We start from the raw sequence: 24,361 nt of genomic DNA, 5'->3' as shown, positions 1-24,361 counted from the left end.
AGACAAAGATCCCAAGTTGTATAGACAAAGATCCCAAGTAGTTTTTTTTGTCAAATCTTTTTAAAATCGTCAGGATAACTCTTTCTATCTGCCAAAAAGCAGGCACTACAGCCTATCTAAGATAAATAAACAAGTCCTTTGGTACGTTATGGGATGGGTGATCCCTGCTGAGATAGCATGTGGAGCTCTGATAGAAGGAGCCAATCAGCATGCCCGTCCAGATTTTTGGACGAATACATTATTCCAGACGATTTCAAATGGAGCGATCTCAGACTGTTTGGTGAAGGTAGAGCCTGGAACTGAAACAGGATGACACTCAGGCTATGCCACTGTAACCCCACGACTTAATGCTGATTATTTCTTATTAATTATGAAAATTACGTTCAAAGCTATATCTTTTACATATATTTCTTTATTTCTTTATTTGATGCGATGGTCCTTTAATCAACTTACAAATGTCGCAGGTGTGATGTTCCACCATTTACCATTAAAGAATATTAGCACTTTCAAATCTATTGTACAAATTAACTACTTGTTATAATTAGCATTGTTGATATTAGGTAATTTTCTGGCCACCTTACATCTACAATCTATTTTACAAATTCCTATAATGGGAAATTGGGGACCGTATATTATAAGCCTTGGAGCCTTGAAGTTGCATAATTTGCATTTGATTATGTGCATCATTAATGTGAAAGGTAGAGAAAAACAGGTGCATAAGCAATGTATAAGTTGCAAACACGCATGCTATGAACATCATCAACAGTACATTACATTAAATTAGTCCTTACATCTACAAATATACAATAAGAGTCATAACACACCGAATCGTAATCCAAATATTAATATTTGATGAAAGAATAGGTTACGCTGAAACAAGAACTTGGCGCGGTCTTGAAGCAACGCAGCAGCTACACTCACAAGAAGTGGCCAAAATAGGGGGTCGTCCGGGCCTGCAGCTCGTAGTTTGAAATACAATTTCAAACATTTCTTTAATAGGTTCCCATATAGTTAATAGAGTATCCTACTCCAGAGGCGGATATTGTGTTTTTTTTATAGATTCAATTTTTGGGACTACAAATGCACCCGACTTTAGGCTAAATGACATCAAAGGGCTTCAAATTGGTGAATGCTACATGTGACGCCGTTTTCCTACGAATGATACGACTTCAATCAGTTAAACGTCTTACTCGGCAAAACGCAGGGAGGCAGATTTGCATTACACCATTTTTGGTCATCCGGAGATTTATAGCGACGATAGACGTAGCCAAAAATACATTCATCGTTGTTTTTTTAACACCTCCGTCCGCTCGAATCTGATTTCCTCTCGTGCTGACGTCATTCTGATTCTCACGGCTGCCTATTTCTCGCTAAACTTGATTTTCCCTAATATGCAAATTAATCACAGCGTTATAAAATAAGTCATGTCTATTCCGTCTTTGATTTGCAGTAATTTGATGTTGGTAACGACACAAGATTTCCTTGACATGGCCCACGGGTCGGGATTGGACAGCCAGATGCTGTTTCCATAGCGACCGCTCATCCACGTCAGAAGCTTCGCCTGCCCAAATAGTATCGTCTGCGGAGTGTATTCCACTGCTGTGGAAGCTACACCGTCGTACAGGTGAGAAAAGTACGTTCTATGTAAAGTACACCTCACCTAATATTACCAGATGGTTTCGACTTTAGGTAAAAGTAACTTTGCGCAAGGTAGCAGTTACTCACGCAACTGGATAGACTTGGAACGGCCAGACGTTTTAGACGGCATCCTGTGTCTTTTGTCAGTGACTTATAAGGACAAACTGTAATTACCATGTTTAAAACCAGAACTCTAAATTGATCGAAAAACTGAGCTGGTATCTTACTCCAGTTGCTCGATTAGTCACTGACGAAATATGGCGGATGCTCTCTAAAATGCCAGACCGTTTTCAAATCTTATCTAGTCGCTTGAGTATGATAACTACTACCTTCCGTATATTATTACCTGAAGTACCTTCTTTGACGTACCAGTAGCTTTGTTTCATGCATCCATGTAACGAGGTGAACTACATTGAACTTCACTAGGCAACTACATGTATGTTGGATACGTATGTCTAGTAAGCTCATACTGTATAAAAACAAATACCATCCAACCCGTTTCACGGCGATAGCTCTTGTAATCTTCAGTGCCAGCACTGGCAATTTCATTAACTTACATGTTGTATTTCTTAACATGGTAGAAGTCTGAGTCAAACCTATGATGAGTTCAAAAGATTGCTAGTAATATTCTGTAGACATTAAAGTAATACCGGTGTGGAGGTTGGGGTCAGCTGTTAATATGAGTTATTACCAATGAAATTGCATGTCTGTAATTGCCGCTGCTAGGCCTAAGCCTGTACAATTATACTAATTTTTGTGAGACTGTTTTGTCCATTCAAATGGAAATATTCAACGATTTCAAGTATAAAGTGGTTACAAAAAATACGGTATACGCCCTGTAGTGGTGGCCAAACCGACTGATGGTCACGACTCCTACACGATTTGTATGATAAGATGTTTCTTGTTATATCATCAAAGATATGCTTTCAAAATCAGAAAAAAGACCACATCATCATCAGTATGCGACTGAGCGGAGCCCATTAGTGATGTTCCTTCATCCAAAATTGAAGATTGCAGGCACGATTTAATTAAGAGAAACACTAACCGATGGCTCTGTAACACGCCTTCAGATTTAGTAACAACAATCTTCGGACTTATTATGGACAGAAAATGCTCACGTAGCTCTCTTACCGTCATATGTAGAGAAAAAAAATATGTACATCATTTCGTCCGAAAGGTCTATATCCGCTTACTTCCTATACGAACAGATTAAATCAGGTCAAGTCAAAATGTTTAGCATCAGCTAGGACTTACAAGGTTCTAAATTAGAAATTTCATTCCCTTTTCATTCCTTTATGAACGCGTTGTTACCCATATTGAACCCTAGTTTGTTAATTTAAGTTAATTATGTAGCGGGCTATTATATAATTCCATCGCGTGCTATTTTTATAGTCATTAATTTGATATCATCCATGTTACTCTGATTTGACAAAATTGCACTAAGAATTAGCTCTTAACTTAGAAGGGGAAAGATCATTAAAAGAATCCATTCGGCTTCTTCTGCAGCTCCAACACGTTTGTTTCATTGCTGTTTTCTATGTTTTGCTAATGGCTTTGCTTTTGTTACGTGAAGAAAAATCGAAATCAAATCAATTTCAACGGGGATATAAGGCCGCGCCTATTGTATTAATAGCACCTGTATGTCGTCATTATAATTCTAGCTTACCAGAAATACGAGGTTTAACTTGGCTAGCTCTTGATTTCTCTTATGTAGGTCATCGGCCGCATCCTGTGAGTGTTACATCTCTTGGCAGGGTATCCTCTTTCGTATTACAGACGTATCTATGTTAGAGACATCGCCTACGTGGAGAAGAAAGGGTCATAAATTGTGGTTTGTTTAATCTGTGTAACAGACCAGTACACACCAGCTGTAGCTGAGCAATAGAGCAGCTCCCACGTCAAATAATAAACTCAAAGCAGAGGGCTCATCTTATATGGTTGTTCATACCACGAACATACCATGGTGAATTACTTCCCGCTGAATCATGCTAATACCGCGTCATAACATTCAGAAATCAAATTCATACTCATTACCCAAACCACTGCCACATTGAGTTGATTTAAGTAGCACTTCTAGCTCTGCGAGACTGATTGCAGTTCCGCGTTGCAGATAGAGTATAGATTAAACCATGTTTATTGTTTCATCTTTTCTATGGCCCTTCTATTTTTATATGTTGTTGTAGGGGAAAAGGGAGCATACTTTTGTTCCGGACTTATTTATGCTACTTTAGTGTACCCTGTTTTACTATAAAGCTTAATTGTCAATAGTATTTCTATCTCATGTTGGTGACAGTTATGTAGAATGTTATGCGGTGCTGTTAAAAGATAAATAAGTTCTAAACTGAAGAGTGCAGCGTAACTTTGTCATTGTCCTTATAATGTTTCTTCAATAAAAACAGCAACGTTGCTGTTGCGTCGGAGTTTTGTAACGTTCGATGAAGATTTACCAAACTCGTAGTAAATGCTAAATATTAAATACCACACATTAACGTTAAAATGCCTGTAAGAAGATATTGACCCCTGATACATAACCGTCAGGCTCCCTGAAGCTGCTAATGTGTTTTCGAGCACTTGTCGGTAATATGTTTACCGAGGCAATTGGAGTGAAGTCCATACACAAAGGTGCCCTTTATTTTGTTCCACTTACGTGCACGATTATGCAAATGTGAGGAAAGGTTACAAAATATCTCCGGTACGCTATGCTGGCTTGATAGACTCTGATTCTGCTGGACAAAGCGATTGGTATTGTTACTGTGGTCGTCAAAAATGGCGCCTCGAAAAAATGGTAGCTATTTGCTGCTTTACCCGTTTCCTGTATCACACAGCGATGCACAGCGTCTAGATAATGTGCTAGAATAGTACGCTTGTGTGTAAGTAAACCGCACCGAAGAAAACTGGACTTGACAACTCCGTTCGGTGCTCTGAGTGCGTTTGTCCTCCGCGCCATTCACTTCATATATGTACATACCCGGAACAGTGTGATATGCACAGAAAATGTAGCTACAGACAGGAATGATCACAAAAAACAAACCATAATCTTTGACCCAATAGAAATTGTCGGACGTGGCTTCACTTGATTGAACCATAGCAAATGGGAAGTAATTGACTTGAAGCTGAGTACATCTTTGTAATGAGGTCCTGGTATTACAGGAATTATCGCGAAGGACGCTGTCTGCGTCCTGAGTAAATAAATCATGGTGCAAGCACCCTGCCACCTGTATGTTTCGCCCATTAGAATTTCATACTTCTAACCCGCCTCGTTCAACAAGATGTACCACCATTGCTCCTTAGGCTTTATGAGAATGCGAAACCGGACAGGCGATTTGAAATATCCATACACACCCGCGACCTTGAAAATGATATTTTATGAATGCCCTGGATTGCAAGGTTAATGTGCAATAAGAGTATGGTGCACTTTCAGGTTAAAGGTACAGTAGTATATTAAGAATGAAGGAAACTTCCTTGATTTAACCCGATGCTGGTAAAATTGAGCAGTTTGTTTAATTGAATAAACCATTCATCATCATGAAAGAAGCTCTTGCTATACCACCGAACGTAAGTGCAATATAATTTGTATGACCTGGTCTTCATAACAGATTTGTTCAGTACGCAGTACACAAAAGCCTCGCAAATAACTACTGGTTGCCTGAATTGCGCTCTAGTCTGCAAAATGACTTACTCACATTACTACAATGTGTACTACCAGTCTAGCCTCTACCAGGCTCCGTCCTATCGTCCGCGGTACTTCGCTATACCGGGTAGGTCCGCCATACTGTAAGGTTCCATTTCGATGGCAGATTGGACCGTCTCTCCGTAGCTAACTCCCTTGGCACACTATTCACTCTATAGGCCAATTTCTACTATTTTTCCAGCCATCTCGCGGAGCCTGATAGAGGCTACTACCAGTCAAAGCTCTTTATTTCTGTCAAGATGGGTGGAAGATCTGTGTCGCCTCACCCGAAATGTACTCCACTGCTAAGGTTTGCAGACCTTAGGGCGGGACGTTTAGCCTTGGCCCACTGTTCATTGAAAAGATCTTGGTTAGTTTACATTGTACAATCAATCCTACTATACTGTACATAGCCACTAAAGCTAGATCTATATTTTCCTACAGAATTTCATCGATAACAGTTACATTGTAAAGAACGATTTTTTATCATCATTTCATATCATACTTCTAGATTCTACATAATATTCTTATTATGGAATCAAAATTAGGATTGCACTGATCAAATTTGAGTCGAATGGGCGGTAGCTAAGTGCTTGCTTTCTGCTGGTAATCTATTTTGGACACAATTGGGGCATAATTGGAAGATCATGGTGAAACCCTCCTCTTTCATTTTGAATCCCAATTTGCCGTGCATCATAATAGTCACTTCCTCAATTGTAAAATCTTCTTATCAGCCCGTATATATTTAATAAAAAGCTGCTGCACTGATGTATATAATATTATAAACCATGCATATTTAAAAGAGAGAGAGAGAGAGACTGCACACTGTCCAATGACATTAACATCACCAAAGAGAAAGGCTTATTTCCTGGACAGATCCATTTAACCGAGAAATCGAAGCGGAATTGGCAGTTTTATTTTCTAGACCTCTCTTGTGTTGCGCATCTAAAAGTGGTAATATTCTTGCACGATATGCACTTTGTATTACACTTGCTTACAATAATCAAAGCCATTATATATATTATAACTATTCCACGTAATTTCAATTAGGTGTATATACATGTAGTTTTTCAAATTCATCTGAAGACATATTTTCTCAAAACTAACTATGCTAGGAAATTGAGAGTTACGAAAAAATTTTAGCCTTTTCGTATCCGGGTATTTTCGTACGGGTATATCAAAGACCACAGGAAGACCTGTGACGCACTTTGCTCACGTCACAGTTAGTCACTATCTCTTTGCTGTCACTCCAAATTAGCACGAGCTGGAGACCGGACCAGCAGTGAGCGCCAAGAGCTTCCTGTGGGTGGATGGTAACGTGTGTCCATCTATAGCTACCGAAGGGTATTTATCACAAACGGTTAGTAAGAATACACTGGTACTATATTGTAACTTCATTTGTGAATATCACTCATCCAGGTCGCGGAAATTGAAAAAATGAATTTGCAATCGCATCTATACCACTATAATGAGGTTATCCAGTGGTATAGATTCAATTACAATTCTATTCTTCGATTTCTGTATTGAACTTCATTCGTTACACATAATTCATCTCTGTCTGTATGGCTGGTGCAACCGCCATTCGGCGTAACACACCATATTTGCGGCACAGCTGGTTAATTTATACCTGTTACGCATAACCTTTTCAAATCTAACAGTAAGTGTTGTTTATAGCTATCTAGTGAGGATGCTCCTACTGTACTTGGTGGCAACGAGTTCTCCTCAACGAAAGTTCTTATTTTATGAGCTGGTATTAGATACATAGTAGTCGCCGTCCACCAGTTCATTAGTCATTTTGTACATCATGCAAAGTCTGGATTGTTTTTTCTAGTAGCGTACGCTGAAAATCTGTTATATATAGAATCTAATGTGTGATGAATTACAATCAAATTGTTTGTGAATTAACTTAAGGAATCAAATCAGAGCGGCAATTTCCGCGCTAACAAGTGTCGCATTTGACTCTACTGTTCATCCGATATTGTGACTTAAGAAGATTAAGGTGCAGCTCAACCAGCCTGATCTATTTTCTACCGAAGGCAATCAAAAGTCGCCATCCATTGAGACATCTGTTTCCGCTAATATTGCCTGGCTAATTCTATTTCCCTCCTTAATTTGCCCTATAAACGCTTTGCTTGTGTGCCTTCTTTCGGTAGAATCTTCGGAACTATAGAGATGATTGCTAGTTACCCTGGTAACCGTCGATACACACCTTCAAATTCAATAGAAGAAATTGTTTTTGAATGTCGATCGCCAACATATGTACACACGTCCATAATACAATGTCCTTGCAAAGACCAAGTTGTGAATAATGTAGGTTTCGTCTTCAAGAGATTTTACGCCGATTTTTATTACTTTCAACTGGTCCCATCTTGTTTAGGGAAGAAGACCCGAATTAAATTTCCATCGATAGATGTGAAATGACAAGGGAGTAGGGCTCATTATCATCAAAGGCAACACAACATGAAAGAGCTAAGTCCGCCCATTAAAGAGCACTGCTAGAATGTCCATAAGCTATATTATGATATCCGGCAACCTACGCAAGTACGCGAATTTCTGTGACACTGGCATTTTGAAAGAGGTTCAGAATGTTAACTTTGCCATTAAGCAAATCTGTTTAGATACCAAAGGAGCGTGTTTCCACAGACGGGTAAATGTCACGACTGTCTGGTTCTACTACTGAACAAATCCTTTTCTTGTAAACCTTTCTTTGTCAATCCATTCTACCGGATTCAACAGTATCTCGGGGTTGAGCATATTTACAGATCTAAAAAATCAGGGAGAACCAGGCGGTATAGGTTATTCCAGACTTAATGGAAATTTCCAGAAGGAGTGAAAGCTGGTCATTAAAATCTACAGAACAACCTTTGAAAATTGACGTCTGCGGCGGGAGTAGATCAAAGACTGTGCTTGAGTAATTATGCTGATAAAAGATAGCAAATTGGCGACACGCACATGTCGGTACAGGTGGGTTGCATGGAACATCGGGCTCTGGGATGACGTCTGAAGACCATTAGCCATAGGATTAATGGTGTCATATTATACATAATCATTTATAAAGGCTAAATACTTGCTTCCAATGGTTTATAATGATGTCGTGCGTGTAAGAGTAAGGCAAAAAGGACATGTATTTTAGTATAATCTATGTATAGCGTATTACAGCATTCAGGATACTAGAAATGCAATATTTGCGAGAGAAAATACATCATATTTCACCCATATCCCCCTCTCAGTGCAGAAATGACCTGTTCCAAAATCACCCCTGTGCCAAAAACCTGACCAAAAGTGAATTATTGCGATGTCATTTTAGTCCGAAATGGAGCTTGTGTCCCCTATGCAAGAATAGACTCTCCCCAAAAAAACATTATGCATAATGAAACATTCAGAAAACATTTCTATTCAAATAACGATCTTTTGTGTAATCACAACCGTCCAAAAGTTGTGTTTCTTTTCAAATCCACCATTTCAGAATTGACAACTTCCAGTGGCATCCGCAGGTGAAACAGACCAGTCCAAATCACTACTGCCAGAACATGAATTGTAGAGAGTTCTGCGAGACGCCAAGAGCATTCCGCATAGTTCCAAAAACTCCTACCGCAACAGCAGATTTTTCGCAGAGCCTGTAGAAACACCTATGCGAAAGACCGGGTTAGTGTGGTTAGCGTAATCTCCAAACAGACAGATTTACCGGTGGCAAAGCCAGTATTGAAAGGGCACGAGCAGGTGGCCTTTTCTGCCACCGGTAATTCTGCTTGGAGATTAACGTTTACGCAGGAATACGACACTTTTCATAAGCAGACCGTCCGCTCGGTCGGTGGATAATTAGTAACAAACACCACAATTTAGTATTTTCAAAACCCACATGCTGCCACACACCGGCTTGTGTACGTTTTGTAAAAAGCTTAAGTTACAATGTTACATATTGTCTGACTCGAGCTGCTACTTAGTGCTTGCATTCCCTGGTGCTTGCACTGCGTGAAGATTACATATTTTTATAAATTCCATGTTGCGTGCAGCTGAATTGTACACAATTAACTTGTGGTAGCGCACTTACTATTTCGGACTCACTGGCAAAATTATAATATTAACGTCGACAACTATTCTATTTGCAGCACCGTGCCTCACGTCAAGGCATGGAAACACAAGCTGACGGATCCATTTGATAACAGGACGAAGACCATCGGAGGAGATCCAGCACCTTCCAGCAAGACTTACACATAAGTGTAGAATTGTAGACAGTTGTAGACATGAAACTGCAGAGTTGTGGACTTCAAACTGAAGAGTTGTAGACATCAAGCTGTAGAGTTATGGACATCAAACTTTAGAGTTGTGTACATCAAAGAACTGTGATACAACACTACCCTGTATACAATGGCTACAAACAACACAACCATAGACCAATTCCTCCAGCCAGTGGAAACCAACGCGTCCTCCATACTTGATCTGAAGGAACTGCTGGAGAAGGAGATGACGAGACCGTTGCTGACAGCACTGCTGATGGCGTTCGCCTACTCCATCATCTTCCTTGTGTGCTTAGTTGGAAACCTGATCGTGTGTGTGATGATACTGAAGAGTAAGAGGACAACTAGCGCCACAGACTACTTCATCTTTAACCTTGCCATCTGCGACCTTCTAGTGGGCATCTTCTGCATCCCCTTCACTTTAGTCAGCCACGTATTCCCAGGTAGGCGAGATATTTATTATGGTAATTTTACTACTTATGTCCATCGTGGCATTGCCATCGCAACTCACCGAACAAAAAGTACGAACACATAACAGCTACATTTGTACTTTATCTGCAATGTTAAAGTGTTAAAGTAAAACTACTTTGTCGAAGTCTTGGAAAGATTCGCGCTGGCTTTCCTTTTAGCCTGCTAACTCGTCTATTCCCTCTAATACGACGGAAACTTCATCCAAATCCATCGTTTGGAAAGCCAGCTCCAAAGACCATGTTCATACATATCAGAACTGAGAATCCTGAACTATGAAGGACTTATGCAAAAAAGTGAGAACTTGACTTTGGGGCAAATTTAGCATAGTATAGTAGGCTTTTCAATTTTAACTCTGGCTCCCCTTTAAGTTTCTGACATACCTCTAGGGTCTGATTCATTCAGCTATTAACATTGAAACTGGCAGAGGTAGGACCATCAGGCCCTGCCACGTGATAGTAGGTATGGATGTTACATTCACATACGGTGAATGGGTCCTTGCAAACAGTTTGTGAGTGTCCTTAGTGGGAAGAGTACACATTTGAGCTGCAGCTAGCTACATTGTTAAGTCACACCGCACATAATTGGCATACTTCCTTTGGTAGCAGACTCTTCAGATTACAAGTACGGACTCTCAGATTCATTTTTGGGAAATGTCACGTTGCGCATACCACATCTGAGGTTGTCGCACGCATGCAGTCGTGAACTGTATTCTTGAAGACATTTATAACCAACACTCGATGCTGACCCTCAACTTACGTTCTTTACAACATCCCAAAAGAGAAGCTTTGCAGCTAATGACCTTTGCAACTGATTGGAAATCATGAAATCGAACTGGAACGTACAAATCAAATGTAACGATGGGATAAGGTCTCGTCTATGTGTTAGATGTTTCAAACAGCATCCGCTGTCTTTCATCTATGAAGATCCGGGAAGATACTGATCCACGGTTCTTTGATAAAAGACATCAGATGTTGCCTAAAACGTTTGACGGTTTGTAGAAAGAGATCTGTTACAATAGTAATATCCGGCGGGACAATATCATAAAACTTTGGAAAATATACAAACCTTAATGATTTTTGAGTGGTAGATAAAGAACGATTTTTTTACGTTTTGTGAATTTTTTAAATTGTGTTTTTTTTTATTCAGTCTTGTCACTGTGTACCAGCGACTGCGACCACGCTGCAACCGCTAAGCGACCAAAGATTTGACAGATTGCTTAACTAATTTTAACACAAAGGATTTTTCAATTTTTTGTGAAATAGTGTTGATTTCTTTTCTTTATATCATACTTTTACATCTATTATAACCAATCCAATCATGAAATCAAGGCTCAAACAAAATCAATTCTGGTCGCTCAGCAATCCCCGTCCAGTGAAAAGTACTGCTTGATGTATCCTTGTGATTAACGCTAGTTACGAAAATACGCCGGCTGAAGGCACGAGGAGCAATAATGGCAAACAAGTGGACAGGAGGTCGCACGCTCAGACCAAAAGGTCAGGTCCATCAGTCTGCGAATAGGGAAAGAATATTTCTATAGTTGGGCAGGAGAAGTAAAGCAAAAGCAAAACAGGTTATCACCGTCTCAATCATGAGTCACAAGGACGGTTATATGTTTTATTTATAAGTCGTTTGAAGTGAGTCCATTTTAATGTTTAGTTCCTGGCCTACACAGATGTGATTATTTCTTGTAGCAGGTTCGGATCAGGAGATCCACGGATTGTCAAATCAATAAAATCAAAAAATGCTAGGAGCCCAAAGCACGTGTAATCTTGACTTGTAGATTAGCATGGGGCAGAAATTACTTTCGCCAAGAAAGTGAGTTATGTTTCCGGGGCTGTGTGCCTGTCTATCTGTATGTCTGAAAACGGCATAACTCGAGAAATCCTGGATGGCTATTTATAGAAAGAAGAAATTAAACCCCGCATTAGTACAGTAGATATAGAAACTTATTGTAGACTAGCAATATAGCATGATCTTGTATCACATGTTTGCCTTATGTTTTAATATATGTTTGTACCTCGACATTGTTGTCAATATACAACTAGCCTACGGACATGAATTTGCAACAAACTTATCTTTATAAGACTTAGTACGCTGAAATAGCTGAGCAAAAGTAAGAGACAATAATAGTATTTAGCCCACCAAACGGCTTTCCGGTTTTCATATTTCGTGTTCTGGCTGGACATCCTACGGTTGTAATGTTTGAGTGATAGAGAGTTCTTGGGTCAGAGATAGTAAGCGGGGTAGATTTTGTCACCCTAGCGACTCTCGTTGGAACTGCAGGAGGCTTTGAAACAAAATATTCGGTAGAGGATAACACAAAAGTAGGCGTAGATGGGTTTTCAATGTTCTTGGAATGTACTTTAAGTGATAATTAACATAATGAAATGTATACTATGCCAATCAGAATCTGATTTACATAATGAGTAAAACCTATGATTTGGCTGCATTCTACGCTAGGAGTTTCAAATATGTAACTTAAAAAGAGGATTATTAAGACATATCAATTATCGGAGAAAAGGCCAAATTTGCAATCAAAAATTGATGCAATTCCGTAGTTGTAAGTGAATGGAGTTTAATACCTGGAGGATCATTGATTATACAAATCATGGTCATATTTGCTGAAATAGTGCGGAAAAGCAGAAAATACTACTTTGACGTTCCTTGTTACATACAATGGGGAATAGTCTAGCGCACCTCAGTGCTATGATGGTACATTCAGGATAACGGCTGCTGACCTAGGTGAACAAATTGCCCTCCGCAGGCACACAGTGCTGACACAGCAATAACTAATTAACTTACCTTTCTGAAATGGGACACAAATCATAATTCAACACACATCTTGATTTAAGAAAGAAACGGACCATGTCACATAAAAGAATTTTCATAATTTGGGTAAGGTAGGAGACCCTTGAACTTGAGTTGCCTCCATGCAGCAGCAGAACTTTTGTTTTATATTTTATGCTAGTTTTCTTAGCAATGTTCTGCGTGGGAAGTCGACAGGAAAGAGCTCACCTGAGCCCCAGCACACTTTGCCGTTTCACAAACAGGCTGCGGAAGTAGGTGGGCACAGATTGCACACATGGCAAAACACATGAGTACTTTGTGATCAGCTTCTGACGGTGATAACCTGTTTATTAAAGATCACATGAAGATAAATATATTTAAAACACGCCGTGTAAAAAAAGTATGTATCATCGGAAAGTTAGCCCATTGTCATAACACCGTGTAAACGTGACCAAAAACGGTGCCAAAGGTGATCCACTGTGCAAGGCAACTGTGACGTTTGCCCTGCAAACAACTGCCGCTTAAAGGCATACTCATGCAACCTGACCCGTGGGTGTTAAAGACCACATCTTTATGAATCCAAAATCAACCAAGTCTGTTAAATATCAATGATCACAGATGGATAATTATCCATTGATAATTTAGGAATTGCGTAGTGCCCCTTCATGCAGACCCATGGTATACATGACGGGAATGATGTCTAAAGTATTGGTTCCGATGTTTTACTTGACGAAGTTCCTGGTCAATTTATGGGTCAAAGCAATAGAAGAGTTAAGCTGCTAAGTGTGGAAATTGATGACCAACTATCCACACACACATTAGAGTTATTATTGTCAAGACCGCACCAAGATATTCTAAGAGCGCCCCACTTTTCTGAGGGCCTTTTTTTTCAAATCTTAATTTAACTATTTGCTTCTATGGGATGATTGACAAAGATCAAAGTCCATTTTTGACACCAAGCAAGTGAGAAATAAAATGACCAAGGCAGGCTACAAACAACTATCCAAAAACATATTGCAAAAGTAATTTTTAAAACTGAACCCAAGGTTTCTAAAGAGCGCCCCAGTTGACGTTTGTCCAATGGTTGCTCGCGATATAACATATTACGTACCTACCTGGCCGCAATTTATCTGTGGGTTTCTCGGGAAATCAGAATATTGATGCTGTATGATGCAACTGCTGGTACAAGTTCAATGTCAAGTTGCCAATACAATTAAATTTCAAGATTAAGAAAAAATAGTAATAACAGAACCAGAACACTCTCCTCTGGAGCTGAGTATGCCTTTACGGCAAAGCTTCTTGACGCAGAACGACCGTGGGAAAAGGATTCTCTATGATACACATGGCAGATTGCCTTCTCTACATAAAACAACATGGCCTTCACACGGCTTCCTAGTTTTCTTGCCGGTTAACTTACTAGCCAGAAAGCAAAGCACCGCTTTGGATGAGCTACTCGAAGGAAAAAAATTGGCTGGAAAAGAAATAGAAATTAAAGTTGATATACGCATTATCGGAGCCCAACTGTTGTAATATCACAAGATACAGATCAGATGGATTCGGTGAGAAAGCTACAAGCAAAAGACTGTCAAATAAAGGTTAACATACTATATACATCTGCCGGTAGAATGAAAAAAAATTATCATGTTGCTGGTACACGGGCTCATAAATATCAAAGGAAAATAGATAATAACATTTACCTTTTGTGAGTTGTGAAACACTTATGTCTCGTACTACCTTGATATAAAAGTAGTGATTGAAGTGAGTTCTCAGTGAAAATCTTATGTCTCGCACTAGCTTGAAATAAATTTATTGATTGAAGTGAGGTCTTAATGAAAACCTTGCGTCTCGCACTAGCTTGACGTCGTGTTCATGAATAAGATTCAGACAGTAAATCCCCTGACAGCGTCGTTCTGTCGTGAGTGCTGTTAAGTGGTGGAATCCTGTTAAAGTGGAGTCAGACGGTGCGAATATGTACACCTAATGGTGACGGAAGACGTACCTCAACTTCAATTATGCACGTTATCGACCCAAGGGACCGATTAACACCAGTGACGCATGGATATGCCACCTTCCACTCGTATCTGTGAGGTAAAACGCGTTACCGACGTATTACTTCTAGCAACATAATCCTGAAGTGTCAGAAGGCCGGGGCGAGTTTTTGATGTCACATTTTCGTGCTCCCCCTGCAATCTTCACATCAGCTGTTGGATATTTTGAAAGTGTGAGGCTAGTGTGAATTTTCTTTGGTAGAAATGTGTACTGCATCTGTATCTGTATGGCCACTATAACCCCTCTACAATGTAACAAACCAGCGATTGAACCTCGCCAGCAAACATTAGCTCCTGAACTCAAACAACAGGAGCAAATGTACACATTAACATAAACTTTGTTTTGACTTTGTCCTATTTTTGTTTCCTATTGAACTATACATAAACGTCTTTCCTTTATTTTCATATCAATTCCTGTTGCGTATTTTTGCTTAAAGACTAAGTCCAAATACAGTTAATAAAAAGGAAAAACATAATCTAAACAAAGTGTGTAAGGTAGCTAGTATCAATTATGTACAAGAAACGGACTCAACAAGAAAAGTATCTCAAAATCTGTTCAAGGTTCTTCAATGACGTCGTTTTCTAATCAACTGATTGTATTCAGAAAACGTAGGAAGGCTTTTAAGCCATCACATATAATGCTGTTCCCCAAGCAATTTCCGTTGACCTTACGCAGCTTATCTGTCGTACGAATAGCAGGTGTTAGATATAAGCTGCATCAACCAAGCAATCGCAATGCCTTTAATGCAGGTATGCATGGGCAAGTAACAAGTCACAGATGTGCCTTTAATCAAGGAGGTCTTGTTTTAACCTCCTTGCTTTAATAAGGCGCTATTCCGGGCACCTTCCTTCTTTGATTCGCCCCGAAGTTCGGGTGCATCGATGCGGGCCACCACAGCCGCCACTCTTGCTTTATCGCACGCTGTCGTATAAAGCACCGGTCTGTAAATGTTCTGGAAATAGGTAAGCTGACTTAAGTCGAGGATATTTGGAGTTTCTTTTATCGACTTAAGTCGAGTTTGCACTCTTTTTTACTTCGCTTTTTGACAGACAAGGACGACGTGGCACTGCCCTGAAGTTTTTTATAACCTACTGTAACAATGACATGTGCAGAGAACAATATACCTATTTTTTGTGTTTTTACTTGTTGTTCAGATATATGAACGTTATATTTCCTTCATTAGCAAAGTTCTTTTCCAGAACTACATAGTTCATAAGATCCGACGTTTCGGCGACTGTCTGTCATCTTTCTTTCTTTATTTCTTTATTTCGGGTATAAAAAAAAACAAACCCATAGGAACATAATACATAGCTAAAAGTGTTATAGACTTAACACAAACATCAAATGACATACAAACACAGAGAGGTTTAAAACAAAACTAGATGCACAGTAGGCCGTACATATTACGGAAATATGAGTTCCTGTAGTAGGCGTCAGATACTAACAGGCTCCTAATCATACTGTTCTCTGACAAGCGTAATCTATTTAAGAAAGAGTAGCAAACCCTTCTTCGCCTAGAATCGAAAGTGTCGGTCAAGAAGTGTACAAACATTCCACTAGCACTGCACCGTCGTGGCAGATTCATAATAATACGGAAGCAATTGTTATACGCAACACGGCATTTAGAGAGAACACTTGAGCTAGTAGAGTTCCATAGTTGCGCGCCAAACAGTTGGCCGCAGTACGTCATGAATAGGTTTTTCTTGACAGGTGTAGAACAGTGGAAAAATTTTCGTCTAATACAATTTGCACGGCTGTACAGGCTTCTCAGCTGGGCACGTACACAGTCGTCATCGCTCAGTGTAGTGTTCAACTGTATGCCCAGGTACACAAATGCGGTAACATACTTGAGCTTTACACCATAAAGCCTTACATGTGGCGGTGGATACTTAAGTGCCAAACGTGCACAAGGGAAATACATACAACATGTTTTTTTACTATTGAACACTATATCGTTCTCAAAGCCGACGTCTTCGCATAATCCTACCAGACGCTGTAGAGATTTGACACTAGGACATATGAGACATAAGTCGTCTGCATAAAGGAGATGGTTTGCAATGACCCCTCCCAAATGACAGCCAACCTTGGCATTGTTCAGCCGTATACTCAGGTTATCCATATACACATTAAACAAATGTGGGGAAAGGAGGCTCCCCTGTCTCACTCCGTTTGATACAGAGAAGTGGGGGGATAGAATTGAACCCCATCTCACACACATCGTCTGGTTCTTGTACCAGAAGAATAAAAATCTAACAATGTACAATGGAACATTTCTATCAAGTAATTTTTTAAACAATGACCAATGATTGACACGATCAAAAGCCTTGGAGGCGTCCATAAAGCAAACAAATACAGGAGAGCCTAACCTTCTGTAATACTCAATTATTTGTTTTAACATAAAAACACACATGTCTATCCCATGTTTAGGTTTAAAACCAAATTGGGAATCAGAGGTCAGGAGAAAAGGCTTCAGACGGTTAAGAAGGACTGCCTCCAGGACTTTAGACAAGGCAGAAGTGATCGCGATAGGTCTGTAATTATCGGTACTGGAGATATTACCAGACTTGTTCTTCACCACAGGAACAATAATAGTGTCTAACAAGGTATCCGGAATGAAGTTATGAACAATGGCGGATGTGAACAACAATGACAAATGGATAGAGAGGCTAGGACCAGCATTCTTCAAATGCTCGTTTCTAATACCATCAGATCCACAGGCCTTACCATTGGGCAAATCCTTAATGATGTCAGCAAGTTCTGGTGCGGAGATTTGCATACCGTAATCAAAAGGGATTGCCTGAGTCAGAGCAGAGACCACCTCCGACTTGTGAGTCTGGTTATCAACAGAGTTTAAGAGGGTCTCAAAATGTTCTTTCCAATGGTTTGCAATATTCTCGGCACCAGAAGAACCATCAATGGTATTGGGTAACACAGTATGGCAGGATTTGGAACTTCTTATCTTACTCCAGAATTCCCGGTAATTTCCAGAATTCAAACTTTTAGCAGTAGCGTCCGCTCTAGCCAAGTCCTCGTGTAATCTACACTTTCTAAGAGCATGTTTAAATCTGGCCCTAGATTTAGACATAAGTAGAAATATGGGGCCAAATCGAGGACGACCCGATTCCCGCCAGAGAATATACGCCTCTCGGGCAGCAGAGTGCAAATCTTTAACGATGTCATTCCATCCTGGAACAGGTTTGAAATGTTTACAGCTGTGTTTTGAAGTTATCGAAATATTTGCGGATTCTTTCATGGACGCAATCAGCTGGCGGGAAAACAGGTTGATTGCATTCTTATGGGAGGCATCCATACAATTAGGGTCTCTGCAAATAAGAGCACCCACAGGCAGATCAATACATGACAGACTATTATTAAGTGTGGAGGTATATGCATCCAGTTGGTCTTGATTTACATTGGCCCAGTCGATAATTTTCTGGGGATTGGACACATTAGGAACCTCTGTGAGGATAGGAAACTCAGCATTTAGGGTAATACTAAGCGGAAAGTGGTCAGATAAGACAAAGTCATGTAAAACCTCAATATTAGAGATATTCTTATGGGCAGTATCACTGGCTAAGCAGTGATCAAGCCAGGAAGTTGTACCATGAACATCACTAAGATATGTATAAGTGTCATGAGGTAGGAGTTCAACGTCAGAGATGTGCAGACCTGAATCCTCACAAAATTCCCTAACTAAGGTACCAAATCTATTCGTAGGTGAAGCATTGAAATCCCCAAGTATCACAGAGGCATACATGTTACAATCATTGATAACAGCATCAATCTTACCAAGTTTTTCAAGAAACACATCAGTATTTGCAGGTGAATCACATGGCATATAAACACAGACAACCAATAGCTGGCTCTCACCTGATACGACCTTGATCGCTATAATACTGTCATCATCAATGTCTACAGGGGAAATAAAGGGGAAATAAAGATGTCATCTTCATCAGGACATTTCTGACTGGATCACTTTGCACTGCAGCTAAAGATCACTGCTATCAATGCGGTCCCAACGTAAAGTATTGTCATATACTGTACATAGATACTGTTAAGCGACAATGGTGAGATAATTCGGTCCCAAATGTAAAGTATTGTCATATACTGCCATGATGAATATGACAGACGGTCTTCGAAACGTCGGTTCATTTTGTGAATAAAGAACTTTGCTGATCAGTACAGTCATTCACCAACCTGGTGAAATTACTCACGGGAATGTTTCCTTATTTCGTTCACACGGATTATGCTACTCGTACCTACATCTGATCGATCCATGTGTCCTGGCGCCCATCTTAAACAAGAGCACCCTATTTCTTTCTCGACTTACTGAGATCAGGCTATGTAACGGACTAAAATAAATCAGATGCAATCCATTTATTTGTGTCGCATCAATCATTTTCCCCAGCTAATGTTTCGGTCACAATTGAAGAAAGAGGCTCTGTTCACGGGCTTTTTTGGCGACGCTTTAGGAGCGCGCCAAACAGTCATATTATGTATTTAGTTCCAAAGAATTCCGTATGTCCCAGCTATGCCGGATTGGTATTTGTGGAATGTTACTCGCATGCGTAGTAGAAACCAGTCAGAGATTCCATAGGAGGTCAGACAAGATCTCCCGGGAGGATAAGCCTCCCGCCCTCTCTTTCCGTGTGTGAGGCGGCCCGTTTCCTTGACCGCTCATCTGGCTCTGTTTAGAAATTACCGTCACGGATGTATTACTACTTGGGACCAACCACTAATGCTGTCTCTGTGCTAGAGCATTTCTCAGAATGAAACTCCAGGTTCTGTCTAAAGGATTGTTTGAACCAAGGATTCGAATTCATCAATAAATTAGTGGAGAAGTCAAAATGTCTCTTGGCTGTCCAACAATAAGTAGATACATTTTAACCATTATCCACGCGGCCTGGCACTTTAGTTGCAATGTGTCAAAACATGGCTTAAAAATGTTATTCATTAACACTACTTACATATAGCCTCTCAATCGTCGCCATGGCAATACGTTCAATACGTTTTATTGCCTTTCTTGTTTAAGTTTCGGGCGTTACTCCTACATGGCGGCTACCGAGCTAGTTTGAGAACGGCCGGGGCCCTGGAAGTTTTTACCACAGAGCTAAAATCAACGCGGGACACAGTGACAAATGAGCACCGTGAACTAATGGTGAGAACAACAAGAGGTACAATCCGGTGTCCGATAGTCTACCGGGACAAATTTCTGTCTTCGGGGCCCGGGCGGGACTACACCCCCTACGGGCAGCGGTGCAGATGTGACCGTAGCATTTGTATATCTAGTACACATATCACCTCACACCCACACTCGTCATGTAATCCCCCCCCCCTCCCATTCCACTAGACGGCGATCTCGTGGTGACCAAAATTGGATTTATGAAACCCTTTATTTCGTAATTGGAATATCATGCTGAATTTCAAAGTATGACTGAAAAGACAACAAAACATACAAAGCGTAAAAATATTCGTTTTATTTATGGGAGTCGTTGAGCGCTCAGTCAAATCACTCGGTTGCAGTGCGGTCGCAGTGAGGTCTGCGCCCTAGTTGAAAGGGGGTTTAGGCCTTCTTCCCAATGGACTGCGGTCGCTTAGCGACTCTTGAGCAACCAAAACTGGATTTCTTTGACCTTTTCTTTTGTAATTGGAATATAATGCAGGATGAAAAATTATAATTTAAAAGTAAACAAAACACACAAAACGTCAACAAAATTCGTTCTTTGTCTATGAAATTCTGTCTATGCGATCTGTCATCTAATGAAAAGAGAATAAGAAATGCATTACTTCTGGGTAATTTTTAATTTTTGTAATCCTGTAGGCTTTCCATGAGGTAGAAATGCCTGATGTGGAATTTCAACATATTCTTCATGTTTGCGTACCATAATGATTTCGTGTTTCTATTCAATTTGGTCCGTATTTCGCTCTCGAGGCAGTACCATATGCATTCTCCCTGTCGTCTTATTGAATAAAAAGTTGCATTCACTACGTAAGACATTGACCAACCCCCATGACGTAACGTGACGAAGAATATCTAGATCTACTTGTCATTTCGTACGGTTGTAAAGACCTCTTATTTCCAGAGTGCATCATCCTGCAGACGTTTAAGAATGGCAACCGGGGAAGCGTAAACTATAAATGCGTTTCCATGTTGGTCACGCTCCGTTCCTTTCCTTTTCTTCACAGTGCTATCTCTGGGTCCATTCGCCTGTAAGTTCATCCCGCTGGCACAGGGCGTAGCCGTGGGGGCATCTGTCTTCACTCTGATGGCCATTGCGTACGACAGGTAAGGTTGAATACTCACACTTCAAGGATGAACTTTCGTGTGCTAAAAGTTGTTTCCAGAGTTAACACACGACGCTATATATCCGGAAAGACCCTCTAAATGCGGAAAAATGACGTTCATTTCAATAACGTTGTATGTTACAGATAATGTTACGTCATGATGCAGAACACCAGTAACTAAAGGAAACATATATCATTTTATGATATGACATATAGTTTGCCCATATTCTGGTTAAAGTTCCCAGAATCCCGCAGAAGTAAGCCAGAATTCTTGGCATTTGTTGGTTTGTCGCGAGCTCGTTGAAACCAGGATTTTTAACTCGTCATCGTGAAAAATGAGAGATTTCAAATCAAATCATGAGGAAACCTGTCGGTAACGTTTAACCAGTTTGTCTAATAGTATGGTCTCTGTTGGGTTCCAAAGTACTTCAGAGTTGCATTGCTTCTGTACGATGTAGGTTTAGACAAATGCTGTATTTAATTTGCCTCACTTTGCCTTTTATCCTGCATACCGATTTGGATCAGTTAAAACTAGGACTTCTATAATATATCTTTGGTCAAAATACCATTCCCCAACGCAAAGCCGTCCTGCGTACCCGTCCATTAGGCCGGGCCTAGGGCGCGGGCCATGTTGATTCCATTATATGGATGGCATCTTTTGGGAACCACCAAACTAATGCGAGCGTGCGTAACAAAAAGTTTGGAAAAAACGTTGCCTTTATAAGAACATCTAAGATTCTGTAGTGGTTGTTGTTAGTGGTTTCTCCGTTTTCACTCTGATGTAGTTGTTGTTGATATACCTTTTTTGTCATGGTGGTAGTTGTTTTGCATTAGTTAGGCACATGGCAACACTTGATACTCACCTCATAGTCAATACAAGCCCAAACACTAGTCTTAACTAAGGGAAACACAAACACACAGACAGACAGACAGACACACATACACAAACAGACATACCCAAAACAATGTCTCCTTTTTCACGGAAATGACAGTATGCTTGCTCCACGCCAAGACTTGCTCTTCAACATCACAACATCCAACATGCTTCATAAGCAGATGCAACATCCGGATTTACCTGAGAGCACAAAAGACTTTGAAAATGCCAAGAGCTCTCGTGGAGAGGTCCGTGACTTAAGTGCTTTGAAATGTTAGACGACGTTAATGGCTTATGGTATATAGTAGGAAGGAAAACATGTCTCAATGGTAGTTTTGCCACAAGAATGACGAACAAAAACGTTAAATCCCGAGCAACTCGTAAAGCCTGAAGACCTTTAAAAGTTACAAATGCCATAGGCTAGATGGTCCATTGAACATGACCTAATGTCGTGAATATTGTCTCAATGTCGTGAATACGTCAGGATGTGCTGATGACCTTCTGTGACGGGCATAGCAGGCACCTGAGTAGGAAAGATAAACGTCTTTTCTGCGCTCGAATGCTAAAGCATTCAGCTAAAACACCAGCACCCCAAGCGTATTCAGGCATATGCCTTAGGCAGAGCACCATTAAGACGAAGACGTTTTGTGATTTTTTTACTTCGCCTTTGAACAGACAAGGACGACGTTGCACGTGCACTCGAGTTTTTCATAACTTATTTCAACAGTACCACGTACAGAGAACAATATACCAATTTTACACCTGGAGTGAGGAAAGTCGTGTAAAGTGTCTTTCCCAAGAGCACAACATCGGAGACGTCGGGGGATTCGAACCCGGGGCTGTTTTGTGACTGTATTAAGTATATGAAATAAGGAGAACGGATGTTGTTATCCGCAGCAAATGCATTTACTTTCGCCATCAAGCCAGCAGCACGAATGCTTTCTTGAAACATTAACGTGGGAATTTAAACACAATAGAAGCTCGTCTATCATTTAAAAGTGACGAAATTTCAGTCAGGGATTTCATCGTGCTCTACATGTAAGTCAGTACATTAATGCTACATTAACAAACCGTATAATTATAGGCATTGGCTTTGCTTTTTTTTTGACAGACAAGGACATTGGGGCACTACACTCAAGTTTGTAACTCTACATTTCCACACACAGAGAACAGTGTGCTTAGGTTGAGCTAGCCCTATAGCCTTTTTAGGCAGTGGGCAGTGCGTTGTTCTCATTCCACTGCCTGTCTCGTTATGTTGACCATCTCCGGAGGGGGGATATTCTTTTTTTTCAAAATCAGGCAAAAATTAATGAGCTGATGTCATTGATAACATTTACTTGCTGTAGCCTCACTAAATGAACTAGAAGAAAATGGACTTCGTCTTCTTATTTAATCAAGTTACAAAACTGAAATATCATTTGCATTTCCTGTTTTACTTCTTGTTCAGGTACAGACTGGTTATTCACCCCAGCAACAGCAAGGCTCCCGTGAAGTACTGGGCCTCTATCCTGGCCGGTGTGTGGGTGTCTGCCGTCTCCGTCATGGTTCCCCAGGCTATCGTTAGAGAGGAGATCAGCCACCTGCTGCCCGGTGGACACATCAAAGTCTGTCAGGAGTTCTGGCCTTCTTACACCCAGCAGCAGGCATACAGCGCCGCCCTGCTGGCCTGCTGCTACCTGGGGCCGCTCGTCATCTCGGCCTGCCTCTATCTCATGGTCGCCGTCACCCTCCGCCGCAGGAAGAGCACCAACAACACCATGCACGCCTCCCAGCGATTCAACAAGGTCACCAAGATGCTCGTCATCGTCATCGTGCTGTTCACTCTGTCGTGGATCCCTCTCTACGCCTGCTGGATGGTGGAAGATTTCGGCGAGCTGACCCCTCCACAGAAGATCATTCTCCACGACTATGTCTACCCTTTCGCGCATTGGTTGGCCTTCTCTAACAGCTGTGTGAACCCACTGCTCTATGGGTACTTCAACAAGAGCTTGCGCAAACGGTTTCGGGACTCCCTAGTGCGCAGATCCGACAATGAGATCACAGGGGGAAACATCTCACTGAAAATCAAGGCGAATGTCAACAGAAAGGCCATTCTGAAGTACCGCCGTAATTCGAACAAGCCGCTAGACAGATAAAGTCAAAACAACACGTAACCCAGATGCTTGGAGAAAGCCCAATTAGCGCAGATCTACAAAAGCCAACGACAGTGATGACCTCTTCCACAATTCCAAGAAGATTTTTCTGAATTACACGAACTATACGGTGTAAAAAAGTTCATTATCTCGAGCACACTAGCAGACTACATGCCAAAACAAATAAAGGTTGTAACAATATAATGGAAAAGCATGT

General features: G+C 40.7%; 1 protein-coding gene across 1 annotated transcript; it reads left to right on the top strand.

Annotated features, from left to right (window-relative positions):
* Nucleotides 1–9,676: 9,676 nt before the first annotated feature.
* LOC136448798 (neuropeptide FF receptor 2-like) lies at nucleotides 9,677–24,147 on the top strand. Its single transcript, XM_066448444.1, has 3 exons — nucleotides 9,677–9,989; nucleotides 21,040–21,139; nucleotides 23,460–24,147. Exons 1-3 carry the CDS (start codon nucleotides 9,677–9,679, stop codon nucleotides 24,145–24,147), a joined length of 1,101 nt encoding a protein of 366 aa, XP_066304541.1.
* The last annotated feature ends 214 nt before the right edge of the window (nucleotides 24,148–24,361 follow it).

This window comes from Branchiostoma lanceolatum, chromosome 14 (genome assembly GCF_035083965.1).
Source record: "Branchiostoma lanceolatum isolate klBraLanc5 chromosome 14, klBraLanc5.hap2, whole genome shotgun sequence".
In the NCBI taxonomy this organism is placed as follows: Eukaryota; Metazoa; Chordata; class Leptocardii; order Amphioxiformes; family Branchiostomatidae; genus Branchiostoma; species Branchiostoma lanceolatum.
The sequence above is the reverse complement of the archived record's forward strand: the minus strand, read 5'-3'. Positions and strand labels throughout refer to the sequence as shown.